Genomic DNA, 14,712 nt, shown 5'->3' with positions numbered 1-14,712 from the left:
AAACATGAGTTTAGGCTCTAACGCAATGTTTTTCCGCTACCTTCAGCTTCACCGCGCATTATGTGCTCAAATTCAGTTCTTCCAATTCAAATCAGGAACAGTTGTATCTTCTAGATGTTACATTGGGTTCGGAGTCTAAAAACTCACCTCTACATTCTATAATGGTCTCCTTCTGCCAACTGTTGCAAGCTTCGCGTATCAGCTGAAAAAACGCTGGGTGGCAGACGTGGGGAAGCTGGAGTATGCGAAATGGGATAAGGTGCTGAAATCTTGCTAACTGGACTCCCCTAAACTCTCAGACTGCCTCACTCAGTTAAACATTCTACACAGGTTCTACCTGACTCCTACTCGCCTGGCCAGATATCGTACAAACTACAGCCCTCCTTGTCCCAGATGTGGGAAGTCTAGCTGTACTTCTTTCATTTACTCTGGCCCTGCCCAGTCATACAGGGCTATTGGCCCCAAGTGGTAAAATGTTTGCATGACCAAATGGGCTCTCCCCTTACACTATGCCCTATACAATGCCTATTGGGTTTGTTACCTGATACTGACAAGATCCTTCATATTTTCCTGCTAGAGTCCCTATTCACGACCAGAATGTTAATTCCCCGAGCGTGGCTTAGGGCGCTGTTTCCGATTATCCATGAATAGATGGCAGCTGTTAATGTCACCTTACCTTATAAGAAAGTATTGTACACTCATAGAGGGCGTCCCACCATATATCATAAAATATGGGACAAATGGATGGAAAATGCTCCTAATTGTCATGTCGAGGATAGTGCTGATGTATAAACCTACTACTGCATGTCCAATATAATATAGGATGGCTACATATGTGGTGCCTATGGTTTTGTTATAGGTATAACTGATGTAATACCCTGGGATACTGCACAAGTTGTGGAACCTAGGTTGTTTTTTTTTATATGCTTTTTACCCAAAGGCCCATTGACCTTATTGTATATCTGTTTATCGAATGGTATGAGCTCCAAGCTGAAAATTAATAATGCTTTATTGTTTAACTGCATATACCCTGTTGTAAAATTATCACTCTGTCTCATCCATGCTCTTCTCAAATTAAGCATTTGTAAAAAAAATCCAGCAGGGGCTGATCATACCCAAGTTGATCAATCGATCGATCAACTTGGGTACATTCAGCCTGCCCGTACATGGTTAGAATCTTGCCTGGTCCCTGCTGAACCGTCCGAGATTCAAACCGTCTATGCTCGGCTTTACACAATTGGCTGCCTGTAGTCACATGAAATAGGAATTTGCAGTACAGGTGCTGTTTTCTAGTAGTTTGTTCTTCGGTTATTAAGTGCAAATTGCAGAGAAGTTGAATATAATTATTGTAATGTTTATACTGGCCTGGGTCTGCTGTTATGGTTCTTGTCAGTTTTTTTGTAACAGTTCATGCATTTAACTATTTTTTTCTAAAATGTCTTTTCTTTGGACTTCTTGTATCAAAGTGTCATCAATTCAACTGGCTACTAACACAAGATGAATGTTTTTTTTTTGATCTGGCCATTTTCTTTTGGTTCAGATGACCATCCTATGTGTTTTGCACCAATAGAGAACTTTTTAGCCCACCAGGAGGTGTGAAACACTTACCTAGTCAAAAGTGTTCCTCCCCAGAATAATTCAGTGCGGGACGAATCTCTTCCCTCCACAACAGCATAAACAGTCAGTGCTCTTATAACCCAATTGTACATGTTAATGCTTAAAAACAGCTAGAAAACCCTCTTTTGACAGCCATATGGCAACTGCTATGCTTCAATCATTGACAATTTTGACTACCTTACTAAAAGTTGCAATTTCCTCACTGTCACCATTTACCCATAAACCTCTTTGAAATTCAAAACTGTAAATGAAGAGCCAGATATAAAATTCAAAACTGTAATTGGAGAGCCAGATACTAGCTCCTAGCTGTATAAAATATTTACCATTTATAAGCTGTCCAAGCACATTACAATCTGATTGTGCAACTTCTTGACTCAAAGTAGTTGTAAAGTCAGAATGTTTTTTATCCTAATGCATTCTATGCATTAAAATAAAAAGCCTTCTGTGTGTAGCAGTCCCTCCTCAGCCCCCCAAATTCTTACCTGAGCCCATCTCTATCCAGCGATGTCCATGAATGCCTCGGCCATCCCGGGACTCTTCCTCCTGATTTGCTGAGACACAGCAGCGGCGCCATTGGCTCCCGCTACTGTCAATCAAAGTCAGTCAGCCAATGAGGAGAGAAAAGGGGTGGGGCAGGGCCACAGCTCCATGTCTAAATGAACATAGGGAGCTGTGACTCGGCTCAGGTGTCCCCATAGCAAGCTGCTTGCTGTGGGCTCACTCACCAGGAGGGAGGGGCCAGGAGAGCAGAAGAGGGACAGAGAAGAGGAGGATCCCGGCTACTCTGTGCAAAACCAACTGCACAGAGAAGGTAAGTATAACGTGTGTGTAAAGTCTTTTTTTATAAAAATAACAAATCAATCACTTTAAGTCTAGTACACACAGGCCGAATGTCTGATGACATCGGCCAGTTCAATAAAAACCAGCGGACATTCGGCCCATGTGTATGGCAGCCAGTCCCACAGAAGTTCGGCCAGCTTCTGAGGAATGTGCATGCTGAAAAACCAGCAGCCGACCAGCTCCTGGTCAGCGCTCTCAGCCGACCAGAGTTTTCTGGGGAGAGGGCTGTACCCCTGTCAAAGCACAATAGAACAGCGGGGGGTATTGCTATACTAACGTCGGTTAATGGTGTGTACCCTGCTTTACCAACTATATAGTACAAGGGCCCACCCACCTAAAGAACCATTCAATATGCACCTTATTAGAAAGTTCCTTGTACTATACAATTAATGGTAAATGAAGGAGAATGCAGCATGTGTGGCAAGTACTAACATCTTTATAGATCAGTCCCAGCCAACAACACATGTGGGCTATAGAGTAAAACTTCAGTAGCAAAGCAGCTAGAAAAATAAAAGTGTTCTGCATAGAATCTCCATTTTAATGGGCACTTACCTCTCCAACAGTGGGTTCCTGCTCTCCCAGGCCGACAATGAGGATACAGTCAGCCTGCCGTATGCAGCGCTGGGTCCATGGTGTGAGACAGTAGTCGGATTGGTACAGGACAATTCGGTGAATATCCTCTTGTTGGCCAAGCCAGCTGGATAGTCTGTATTCATGAACACTGCAACACAATTTAAGCAACATTTTTAACACAGGGAATACAAAACCAAACTACCTTTTAAGCCACCTGTCATTGCACCTAGCTTGTTGCATTTAAAGATGAATGGATGAAACATGTGAGGAATGACATCATCAAAGGAACCCAAGTACGTCTCTGTAACCTAACGATGCAGTGCGGCCATCTTTGAATGAATGTGTGATGATGCTTTTACTTAAAATACTATACAATTGGAGGGGTTTTTTTTAGGAGTTGGATTGGTGAATCTGGACTTAGGACTCAGCTGATCACAGATCAGGGTAAAGGGCCAATTAAAGTGGCCCTTTCCTACGTTATTGTGTTCAATGACAGCTGATCACGGTAGAAAACACAAGCTATTATCAGTTTTTCTTCTCCTCACGCTGACAGCGTGAGGAGAGAAAAAAAGAGCAGGTAACTGGCTTGTGTTAAAGTGACATCGGCACTGATAATCAGTGCAATCCCAACAGTGCTTACAAGTGCTGCCAGTTAGTGCTTACAAATGCTGCCATTTAGTGCCTCCTCAGTGTCACCTATCAGCGTGATCTACCAGTGCTGCCCATCAGTGCCGCCTATCAGTGCCACCTCATCACAGCCACCTATAAGTGCCGCCTCAACAGTGCCCATCAGTGCCCATCAGTGCAGCCTCATCAGCGCACATCAGTGAAGGAGAAAAATTACCTGTTTGCAAACTTTTATAACAAGCTATGAAAAGGTTTTTTTTTTTGTTTGTGCGATCCGATCCTGTGCGAACTGTCAGATCGCACTGCGATATGCGATCAAACTGGGGGTGTCGTTAACATTTAATTGACACCCCCTGCGTATCGCATATGGCAGTGTGAACTGCCAGATGTGCGGATGCAATGCGGGAACAGGCTGCGAATTTGCAGCCCTCCCGCATCGCACAAGTGTGAACCGGCCCTTAGACTTGAGGCTTAGAGCAGAAAATCGCCCAAAAATGCCTAGATGTGAACGGAGCCTTAGTGTGCGGGCATTGTGAATAGGCTGATTCTTGTAATATAAAATGCTAAATATTTTTGTTATGTATAATAAAATTAAACAAAATAAATAAAAACTACCAACCTGTCCAGAGCAGCTGATCCAAGGCGCTGCTTGATATTGTCACTGGTAAGCAACAAAGTGGGCCCTAAGGGGAAAAAGAATCAGAAAATAAAATATGTATCCATATATTTCTCATATAAACCACTGGAGTATACTTTTAAAGAGACTCTGTCTTTTGAAAATGTGTCTCATTTAATAATGAGGAACTAGCATCATATATATTTGTTTGCGTAAAATGCATATGTAGCACTACTCCCACTGGGACTACCACAAAACCCATGTGTCACTGGCTAGGTTTCCTCCACTGTCCAATAGGATATTGGACAGTGGAGGAAACTCCCTCAGACCAAGTGACTCACACCTGGACACATGTAACAGGCATAACAGATCAGGGTCCCCTGATAAGCAGAATGGAGAAGAAACAAATGCTTTTTCCTAGCACCTACCTAGGAGGGTGCTACACATATATTTTAAGTAATGTGTAACACTTATTTTGGGGAACACAGGACTCCATCCATCCCCCCCCCCCCCCCCCGGCGGTATCATTAGGTCCAGATTTTTGTGCTAAAAGGTGGTACATTTTTTGCACAGAAATCTGTTTTACATTTTAAAACTCACCTTCCCCTGTGATCCCCCGCTGTCCTCCTGTGTGCTCGGCCGATGCCGGCACCTGTGTTCCGGTTCCCTTCCCTGTGAGCGTTGCGACGCAGGAGGGTGGAACCGGCAGCAATTTCAAAAATGTAAATACACTAAATGATATGATACACAGCTGTGATCCTAACGGATTACACTGTATCATGCCATTTCACCACAGGATTGCACCTGGTGACTTTTCCAGTGCCCTGCCTGTGCTTTTCCAGTTCTTTGTGCCTGGAAAATTGAGAACGACCATGGTGTCCATAAAGCGTTCTTTTTACGCAAAAGCGCTTTTAGACGAACTGGAAACCAGCGATAGCGAAACTAAGTTACTTTAAGAACTGACTGATAGCGATTCCTGGGAAAATTCGTCATCAGGTACGGAAAGTGACGACAGCAACGATTCTGATGTCTCTTTCTGGCACATCGCTCCCTTGGAAATTCTGAAGAATCATTTCATATACTTCCCAAATTCCACAAGCAATGTGCCAGAAAAAGACATCAGAATCGTCGCTGCCATCATTTTCCGTACCTGATGACGAATTTTCCCACGAATCGCTATCGCTCAGTTCTTCAAGTAACTCAGTTTCGCTGTCGTTTTCCAGTTCGTCTAAAATCTCTTTTGCGCAAAACAAAAATGCTTTTTGGACGCCATGGTCACTGGAAAAGTATCCAGGTGCAATCCTGTGCTGAAATGGCATGATACAGTTTAATCCATTTTCATTTAGTATTTTTACACTTTTGAATTTGCCGCCGGATCCACCCCCCTGCGTCTCAATGCTCAAATGGAGGGAATCAGAAGGCAAGTGCCGGCAATCGGCCGTGCATAGAGCGGGGAGAGACAGTGAGGACGCCGGGGAGGACAATGGGGGATCACAGGGAAGGTGAGTAACATTGCGGGGTAATCCCGAGTGTGGCTCGGGGTTACTGCTTTTGGTACTGAAAATTAACCCTGAGTTAGTGCTTTCTTCTCCCTTTCTCTCAAGGATGGTGCCATCTTTGTTCAGGCATCATCTACTTCCTGGGCCGAGATGGCTGTTCAGTGATGACCCATTCTTGTAAATTCCGATGCCAGCGCAGTTCTTGGCTGTTCTCACAAATGTTTGTCACAGATCAGTGGCTTGCTGCAGGCTCTTACATAGTTACATAGTTAGTGAGGTTGAAAAAAGACATCAGTCCATCCAGTTTAACCTATGATGTGTTTGTGTGTTTGCTGTTAACCGTACATTGTATACCCCTGTATGTTGTGGTCTTTAAGGTGCCCATCTAATAGTTTTTTGAAACTATCAATGCTCCCTGCTGATACGACTGTTTGTGGAAGGGAATTCCACATCCTTACTGCTCTCACAGTGAAGAACCCCCTGCGTATTTTAAGGTTAAACCGCCTTTCCTCTAGTTTTAGTGAGTGGCCACGTGTCTTGTTGTAGTTTCTTTCTCTGAATAGATTGTTCCTTATGCTAGGGTTGCCAGTACAATATTTGTACATTGATATCATATCCCCCCTCAATCGTCTCTTTTCCAGAGAGAATAAGTTCAGTGCTTGTAATCTTTCCTCATAGCTGATGTTCTCCATTCCCCTAATTATTTTTGTTGCCCTTCTCTGGACTTTCTCCAGTTCCAGCACATCCTTCCTGAGGACCGGTTTCCAGAACTGGACAGCATACTCCAGATGTGGCCGGACCAGAGTCTTGTAGAGTGGGAGAATAATCTCTTTATTTCTGGAGTGAATCCCCTATTTTATACATCCCAGTATTCTGTTGGCTTTGCTTGTAGCGGCTTGGCATTGCATGCCACTGCCAAGCCTGTTGTTACTTGCTGCAAAGTTACCATGTACAGTCTGAGTGATCCCCTGTGGGATAAAGATTATGGAACTCCCTCCTATCTTCATCATTTTGATCAGGCACATCTCAGACTAGGCAAAAATCACTTGACTAGAGCTTAAAGTGGAACTTCACCCAAAAGGGGAAAACTCTGCTCTTCCTCCTCCTCCCTTCTTTGGGGAGTGGGAACCTAGTTTTGTCAAGTATCCACTACCACTTCACCTAGTCGATTCTACTGGAAATGTACCCCCCCCCCCCTCGCCCACAATCTTCTGGGACACAGTTAACATGCCGGTACCGAAGACCCAAAGACGTAAGGAAAGTGCTGGATCCCTGGACAGGTGACTGTCTGTTTATTAAAAGTTAGCAGCTACAGTTTTCGTGTCTGCTGACTTTTTTTTTTTTTAATTCCTGGCTAAAGCACCTCTTTAAGTTCTTTTTTTTATGAAAGTGTAGCATAATATCATACTGTTGCCATATATTGTCAGGAATGTGTAGCTTCATAGTGTCTCTTTTGGATGCTAAATCTTCTATACGACTGCTATATTACTAGATTTGTGTTTGTTATTCTCAAATGCTAGTAAATAAGGTTGGAAATGGTAAAAAAAAAAGAAAAGTTAAACTGATTTTTTTTTTCCTGCATTAATTCTTCATGGTTATCACCCTTTTCTGTCATGGCTTTGTGCTAAGAGATGTCCCTCCTTTTCAGTCTCAGAAAGAGGGGAGGAAGAAGAATGTATTCAGGCAGATTTGTAAAGTTACTGAAAGATCCACTTCAACAAGCAACGTGAAACATGCAGTAGATCTTTGCAACCCCTAAAATACCATTTATTAGTCTAACTGTGCTAAACAGCTTAAAGCAAAATATTTGTAAGTACCTGAATATCACTGCTATTCCTGCATAATTATTAAAACAAATGGAAAAAATCCTGCCTATTAGTAACCTAAAGAAAAAAAAAATGCAGTAAAACGTATACACAATAATTGTCAATTATGACTTTGCAAGTGAACTAAGATGACCTATTTGTTACCAAGGCAATGCTACAGAGATGTGCTTCTTTATGTAGGGATAAATGTCATAACTCAAGAAGCCAATTGAAAACTCCAGATATAAAAAGGAAATAATTCATTAAAGAAACATGTAGGCTGCCACTGATGGCTTCTGTCTGGCTGTCCACCTGGTATCTTTGGTTTTGATGTTGAGTCACTAACCCAGAACAAGTATATAGAGGAAGGATTATGGCTTTGCTTTGAATTCCCCGATCTGCGTACATGCCATGTCCATAGCTGGCAGTATTTATTCATGCTAAAAGATCAGCAAAATTCAAGCAAGATGACTTTAGATGAAGGTTATTGGTGTAAGTCTTTATATTTCCCTTTAAAAAAGATTTATTTACTGTCTCACCTGCTTAAAATAAGCTAGACTTGAAACATGACTCTAGACCAGGCATGCTCTAAATGGCAGACCACGGTCCCATCCAGAATGGTCCTAGCAACCAATCAGCAGCTTGTTAATATGCAAACTTAACTCTGGCAGCTCCAGCTCTTGCCCTTCATGCAGTGCTACTGTGCCTATCATTCTGCCCTGCCTTCCACTCTCTGCTTGGTGTATCTGCCTGGCAGTGGAGTGAGGGGGTAGAGGACCTGGCACTTAAGGATGATTGCAGTGAATATACAGAGAGCTCTACTTTGGGGAAGGGTGATGTAAAGGGTTTGAGCAGGCTATTTTATGTGTGTGTGTGTGTGTGGGGGGGGGCAGTGCTGTTGAGGGGTAATGTGAAGGGGGGCAGAGGACACTGCTGAGGGGGGCAGTACTATGTGTGTGTGGGGTATGATGTAAAGGGAGGCAGAGGATACTGGTGTGTGTGTGTATGTGTGTGTGGGGGGGGGGGGGGGTTTCAGAATACTACTGTGAAGGGGTATAGGACACAAATTTAAGAACAAGAATGTGATATAAGAGGAGAGGGGGGCTTTAATGTGTACAACCTGAATTATTGGACAAACATGCAATTTGGACCTCTGCTGGAAGAAAACGTTACTTATTGGACCTCCATGAATTTTAATTCAATACCCCTGCTCTAGAAAGAGGAAGACAACAGATCTTTAGGCAGGACACATCCTTGCTCAAGCACTAATATCTGCTGGTTGCAGCATAAACAGGTACACTTGACATTGCCAGTGCTTATATTTAGGCCTATATGGAGGGAGGAGGGTCTCGATGATCCTGGCCCTGCTTACATCAAAGGGAACAGCAGCAATCTGAAGTTTTTTATTAAGTCTGTGAAACTGTTCCCAATTGGACAAGTGCAAGATTAACACACAGTCCAGGCAAAAGTGTTTATACTAGCATATCATTAAATGGCTACAGGTAGTCTGAGACCTCTGCAGACATTCTGTGACCAACCGATCTTTCAAGGGTATGAAAAACAAACCAAGAAAAATAAAACTTTAAAATTCCAAGAGACTTATTCTCTCGGATAAGGCTGGTGCCAGGGGTGTCTGTTCTGGGTGTAAACATGCACGCCTGGTCAAAAGTATGTGTGCTCATGTTCAAATCATTCTGCAGAACAATTTTGCAGCAGCTGGATCTTCCCATTGGTATCCAATGTCTATAGCAAGCCTGACAAGCTGTTCTTAGAAGGCAATTTGCTTTTCTCCATTTATTAAATAAGCACAATAAGCCATATGCCATTGTGACTTCATTTGGAGGACAACAGCAAGTCACAGCCTGGGGTCTAAATGCACCACTGTGGTTGATCTGTGCAGAGTGGCAGGTCTAATGTGCATTTGCAATATTGACGACATTAGAAGAGGATATTGTGTATCTGCCTGTGTAATCATCTGATGCACACCAGCCTCTCTGAGCAGCTTAAGGAAAATGACAATTGCAGTAAATGGAGTTTTTAGTGATGGCTAAACATTATCCGCGACCTACATTTCACCTACAACCCCTTATCCTGAAAATTACTTTTCATCTCTGTCTCGAGAACAGGAGCCCAGTAACCTCTCCTCATTTGTATAGGCAAATAAGAAAAGATGTAGTATTAGCCAGAATATTGCAATGGTTAAAAAGAAAACACAAGAAATAAGGAAAGCAAGGTTGCCCATTCTCGGTCATATTAATTAAAAAAAATAGAAAGCCATTAAGTGTCTCTAAAGTGTATCAGTAGGCAAACAGCTAAACTAACCACTGAAATATGTACAGTAAATGTGAACAGTCTTCCTAAGCAAAGAACTTAGAATTCTCTCAGTTATCCTATCTATCACTATCCTTATCCTATCCCATCCTATCTATCTAGAAGGAACCCTTTTATGTGAAAAATACAGAAGATACAATTTTCAGAAAGAGGTTGTATCTCGTACATATACGAGAAAACTTTACTGAAGTTTTTCAAATACAAGGAAAGCCCCATTGGGTAATGAGTTGCCAAGAATGACAATCATTAGTCAAAGATAATAAAATATACCAATAAAAGCCATTATTGTGGAACAATAGTAATAGGTGGTTCAAGTAAAGTTTCAGAGGAAGCCAAAAAATGTGCAACAATTTAGTATAGAATAAAAGCATTAAAAACTAAAAAGCACAGATGTCACTCTTAACTGTTTAGGAGCAGTCGGAAACTGGACCCTAGAATAATTTTAGCATTGTATGTCTCACTCTATTTTTGCAACATATGCACATATTTGTGCTAAAGTAGAACTCCAAAAAAATGCTAAATATACAATTAAAATAGATGTATGTCAGTTGGTTAAGCTGTAGTTAAACAATAAACAAGTGAAAAGGACATTCCTGGAGTGTTGTTGCAGTCTTCTGACATTTCCGGAGTGTTGGTGCCAAGTCCTCATGGAAAATGAAATCAGCATCTCCATAAAGCTAGTCAGCAGAGAGAAGCATGAAGTGCTCTAAAATTTCCTGGTAGAGGGCTGCACTGACTTTGAACTTGATAAAACACAGTGAAACAACACCAGCAGATGACATGGCTCCCCAAATCATCACTATGGAAACTTTACACTGGACCTCATGCAACTTGGATTCTGTGCCTCTCCACTCTTCCTCCAGACTCTGGGACCTTGATTTCCAAATGAAATGCAAAATGTTCCACAATCCATGATTCCATGATGATTTGAAGAGCCCTGTCATCTGTTGGTGTTGGTCCACTGTGTTTTATCAAGTCCAAAGTTAGTGCAGCCCTCTATCAGGAAATTCTAGAGCACTTCATGCTTCCCTCTGCTGACCAACTTTATGGAGATGCGGATTTCATTTTCCAAAAGTACTTGTGACCTGCCCACACTGCCAAAACTACCAATACCTGGTTTAATGATCATGCTATCACTGTGCTTGATTAGCCAGCAAACTCGCCTGACCTAAACCCTATTGGGAATCTGTTGGGTATTGTCAAGAGGAAGATAACAACATACCCAACAATGCAGATGAGCTGAAGGCCGCTATCAAAGAAACCTGGGCTTCCATAACACCTCAGCAGTGCCACAGGCTGATCGCCTCCATGCCATATTGATGCAGTAATTCATGCAAAAGGAGCCCTGACCAAGTATTGAGTGCATACTGTACTGTAAATGGACATACTTTTCAGTAAGCCAACATTTCTGTATTAAAAATCCTTTTTTTTATTGGTCTTATGTAATATTCTAATTTTCTGATTTTGGGTTTTCACTAGCTGTAAGCCATATTTATCAAAATTAAAAGAAAGAAATGTTTGAAATATCACACTGTGTGTAAAGCATCTATATAAAATATATGAATTTCCATTTTTTTAATGAAATTACTGAAATAATTAACTTTTTAATGATATTCTAATTTTATGAGATTCACCTGTAATTGAGAAGAGAAAAAATCATCAGCACTCCAAAAATGCTGGAAACAGCATCACATGGGTCATATTAGCCTACTATGACCTATGTAATGCTATGTGACCTTTGCTATCTTTAACTCGGTTTCTGTACAACACTATCTGTAGCATTCATTATGAGCACCCGCTGGCTACATTGTTCAAAGAGTGAAAGAGAGGAGTGCAGCTCTAGCACAAATTGTATCACTGGTGATAATCGTTATCTCCTAGTTCAGCAGTTGTCAGGATCCAGTCTGAAACCAGGATTTCTAATGCTTCTGGCAGTAGCTCTTCTTACTATGCCACCTAAAATGCTGGATAGCTCACTGCCTGATCCCTTGGACAACCTTACTTTACATCTTGTTTCTGGTGAACCTTGAACTCCTAGCTTCCATCATGAACTCCCCATGTCTCTGCACTTTCAGTTTGTCCGATTACTGTGCTCTGCTTCAGCCAATATCTTGCTCCCTGCACTCCTGCTGCAGTTCATATCTTCACTATGACTTGTTACTGACCTTTGTCTTGTTCTTGGATTACACTTCTGCTTGATCCCGACTTGCTATATCTGTTACAAGAGCCCTGGCAATAGCACACTGCAAAATCCATTTCCACCATCAGGAGCTCTTGTGAAAATGAGTTAGTGTTTAGACTCCGCACCTTGGGGGAGACCACATCACCTGCCAGGGAGACCCTGCTTGTGTACACCTTTCTACTGCTATAGCTACTGACCCACTGACTATGACAGAAATGTAGCATCCTTTTTCTCCTCTTCACCTCTAGCTGCTTTATTGGGCACTGAATCAACATTATGATCTCTGTCTAATTAGCAGGGAGGTCAGCCAGGAAGCAGAAATGTGTAGCTTAGCATAATTGTATTAATAAAAAAACTGGCAAAACAGAATTACAAATCCTTAGGCAGGTAGACCTACAGTACATGTATTTCACTGAGGGCTGGTTACTGACAAGACGACAAACTGATGAGCTGTAAAGGTTTTTGATGCATCACCACGTTACAGTTTTAGGTTGGAGTTTTGTAAGCGCACCCAATTTTGCAGCTAAATATACATGACCTCAAATTTATCAATCAGCAGTCACTCTTATCTATCACCACCAAAATAGTTTACAGTCCATCAGAGAAAAAGGTAGACATACAGAAAGCTGCTTTGAAGAAAAAAACATTTGAGTGGCACAGTTCTTATATTTCTGCAAAATGTGAATAGTGTGCATATAAAAGATGGCTTGGGGACATGGGGGTTCCAAAGCTATTCGTCTACCTGTTCAGCTTAATATGGTTCTGATTTAACCTGTGTACTTTGTAAAGAGTATTTGTTGTCTAAACCACACCACAACACATTGTATAATATCTATTTATGCATTAATTTATGTATTTAGCCATTTGTCTGCAGTTTAAAGTGGTTGTAAAGGTTAAAAGCTTTTTAAGCTTAATGCATTGTACACACAGCCTGGCTTGGGATCGAGCCTGCAGGGGGTGCTCCAATACCAAGCGGCTTGCTATTGAGGCACTTGCAAGGGAGGGGGAGCCAAGAACACCAGTGTAGGACCCCAGAAGAGGGGGTTAGGGGCCACTCAAACCATTGCAAAGAGTAGGTAAGTATAACATGTTTATTGTTTTAATTTAAAAAAAATATAGCTTAACAATCACTTTAAGGCCTCCTTTACACTAGCTGTGTCCGTTTCGATCAGCAAGGGATCTGTTCTCACATCCCCTGCTGAATCAGAGCAGAACAGTATGGCTGTCACTTTTGTGACATCCATGTTTATTCAGTTTTGCCCTGCCAGAGCTGAACAGACCCATGTTAGACCCATGTCTAACAGAAGAGACACATACCTTTTTTATTTTTTTTTCGGACTTAGATGAACTTGGAGGTAATTGGTTGTACATGAACACATATCTGTTTCCATTCACATGGAGCACCAATTCAAATCTGCCTTAAAAAAAACGGATAGGTGGATCTGAATGGACTGCATGTGTGAAAGGGACTGAACATTGTCCATACTTTGCAACCTTATAAAGAAGAGTGTGCACAAGTAATGTTTTCTATAAACATAATACCAGTGTATTTACAAGTCTTTCCTCAGCAGTAAAAAGTCATAGAAGTTCTCGCTCTGATAATTGTGGTACTGTGCTTTACGACACAGCAATATAAGCAGTGACTTCTCTTGGTTACACGGAATGTGCAGTGCTGTGACAATGGCTCTAAAGGTGCTGTGGTCATTGAGAGCTCCATGTAAGCAAGTGACACTCTGGATATTCACACAATGGAGGAGTGACACTTTCAGGAACTGAGAGAATGACATTTAACGTGACAATTGTTCTCCTCTGGCTATCGCCTCAGATTCTTCAGTACACGAGCATTAAATGTCAGTACTGCACGCTGTCACATGACCTCTGGGGGAACATTGCCAGTGATCTGTATCAGAGTCGTCTGGGGGTTCCTTTGCGGTGAAATGGCTGGAATATGGTACTGAGAATGCAAGGCTGCCTCTATCCACAAACAATTAAAGTGTTAATCATTAAAAGCGTCAGCGTAAGACTCACTGGGAGTTAGATTGCATTAATATTACATGGGCACCTAATTGGATAGAGGCAAACGGACACCTGCCTCATCTTGGGAAGCTGGCATCATTTAGAGAGGCAGGATGTTCTTTCATCAGATATCATTCATGCTGAGCCACTAGCAGCAACAGTACCATGGCTGGCCACAGATGTGGATTGACAACCACATAATTTAAAAAAGAGACAGCGATTGCTAGACTGAAAAGGACTCAGACCAACCTGCAGCTAGAATTGCCCTGTTTAATTGGATGGCAGCTGACAATCAAAAAAAATTAGCCACTGGAAACTACACCAAAACGGACCACAAATTTTGGGTTGATGACCACTTGATGTAAAAACAACAGCAAAAAAAAAAAAAAAAAAAAAGACAGTGATCTCTAGCTCACTCTGCAGCTAGAATTGGCCAGGTTTATTAGATGGAAACTGACCAATCACAAAAAATACTTTTCAGCAGGTATTTATTACACATAGGATGCAGCATCTTATACCAGCCTTATGCCCCATACACACGTGCAGATTATCTGCACACTTTTGTCTGCAGACTTACCAAAACCATATAATATGAGGTCAAACCTA

General features: G+C 41.9%; 1 protein-coding gene across 1 annotated transcript in view; it reads right to left on the bottom strand.

The window, feature by feature from the left end:
* Positions 1-14,712, bottom strand: part of PNPLA7 (patatin like domain 7, lysophospholipase) — a 733,226-nt gene that overhangs the window by 163,921 nt on the left and 554,593 nt on the right. Inside the window, exons 23-24 of the mRNA XM_082263919.1 lie at positions 4,277-4,340; positions 3,010-3,178 (exon numbers count right to left, since the gene is read on the bottom strand). Of these exons, the coding sequence (XP_082120045.1) occupies positions 3,010-3,178; positions 4,277-4,340 (233 nt within the window). The remainder of the gene's footprint in view (positions 1-3,009; positions 3,179-4,276; positions 4,341-14,712) is intronic.

This window comes from Pelophylax lessonae, assembly GCF_965119305.1.
Source record: "Pelophylax lessonae genome assembly, chromosome: 7".
NCBI lineage: Eukaryota > Metazoa > Chordata > Amphibia > Anura > Ranidae > Pelophylax > Pelophylax lessonae.
Note: the sequence above shows the minus strand (reverse complement) of the source record. Positions and strands in the feature narration are given on the sequence as shown.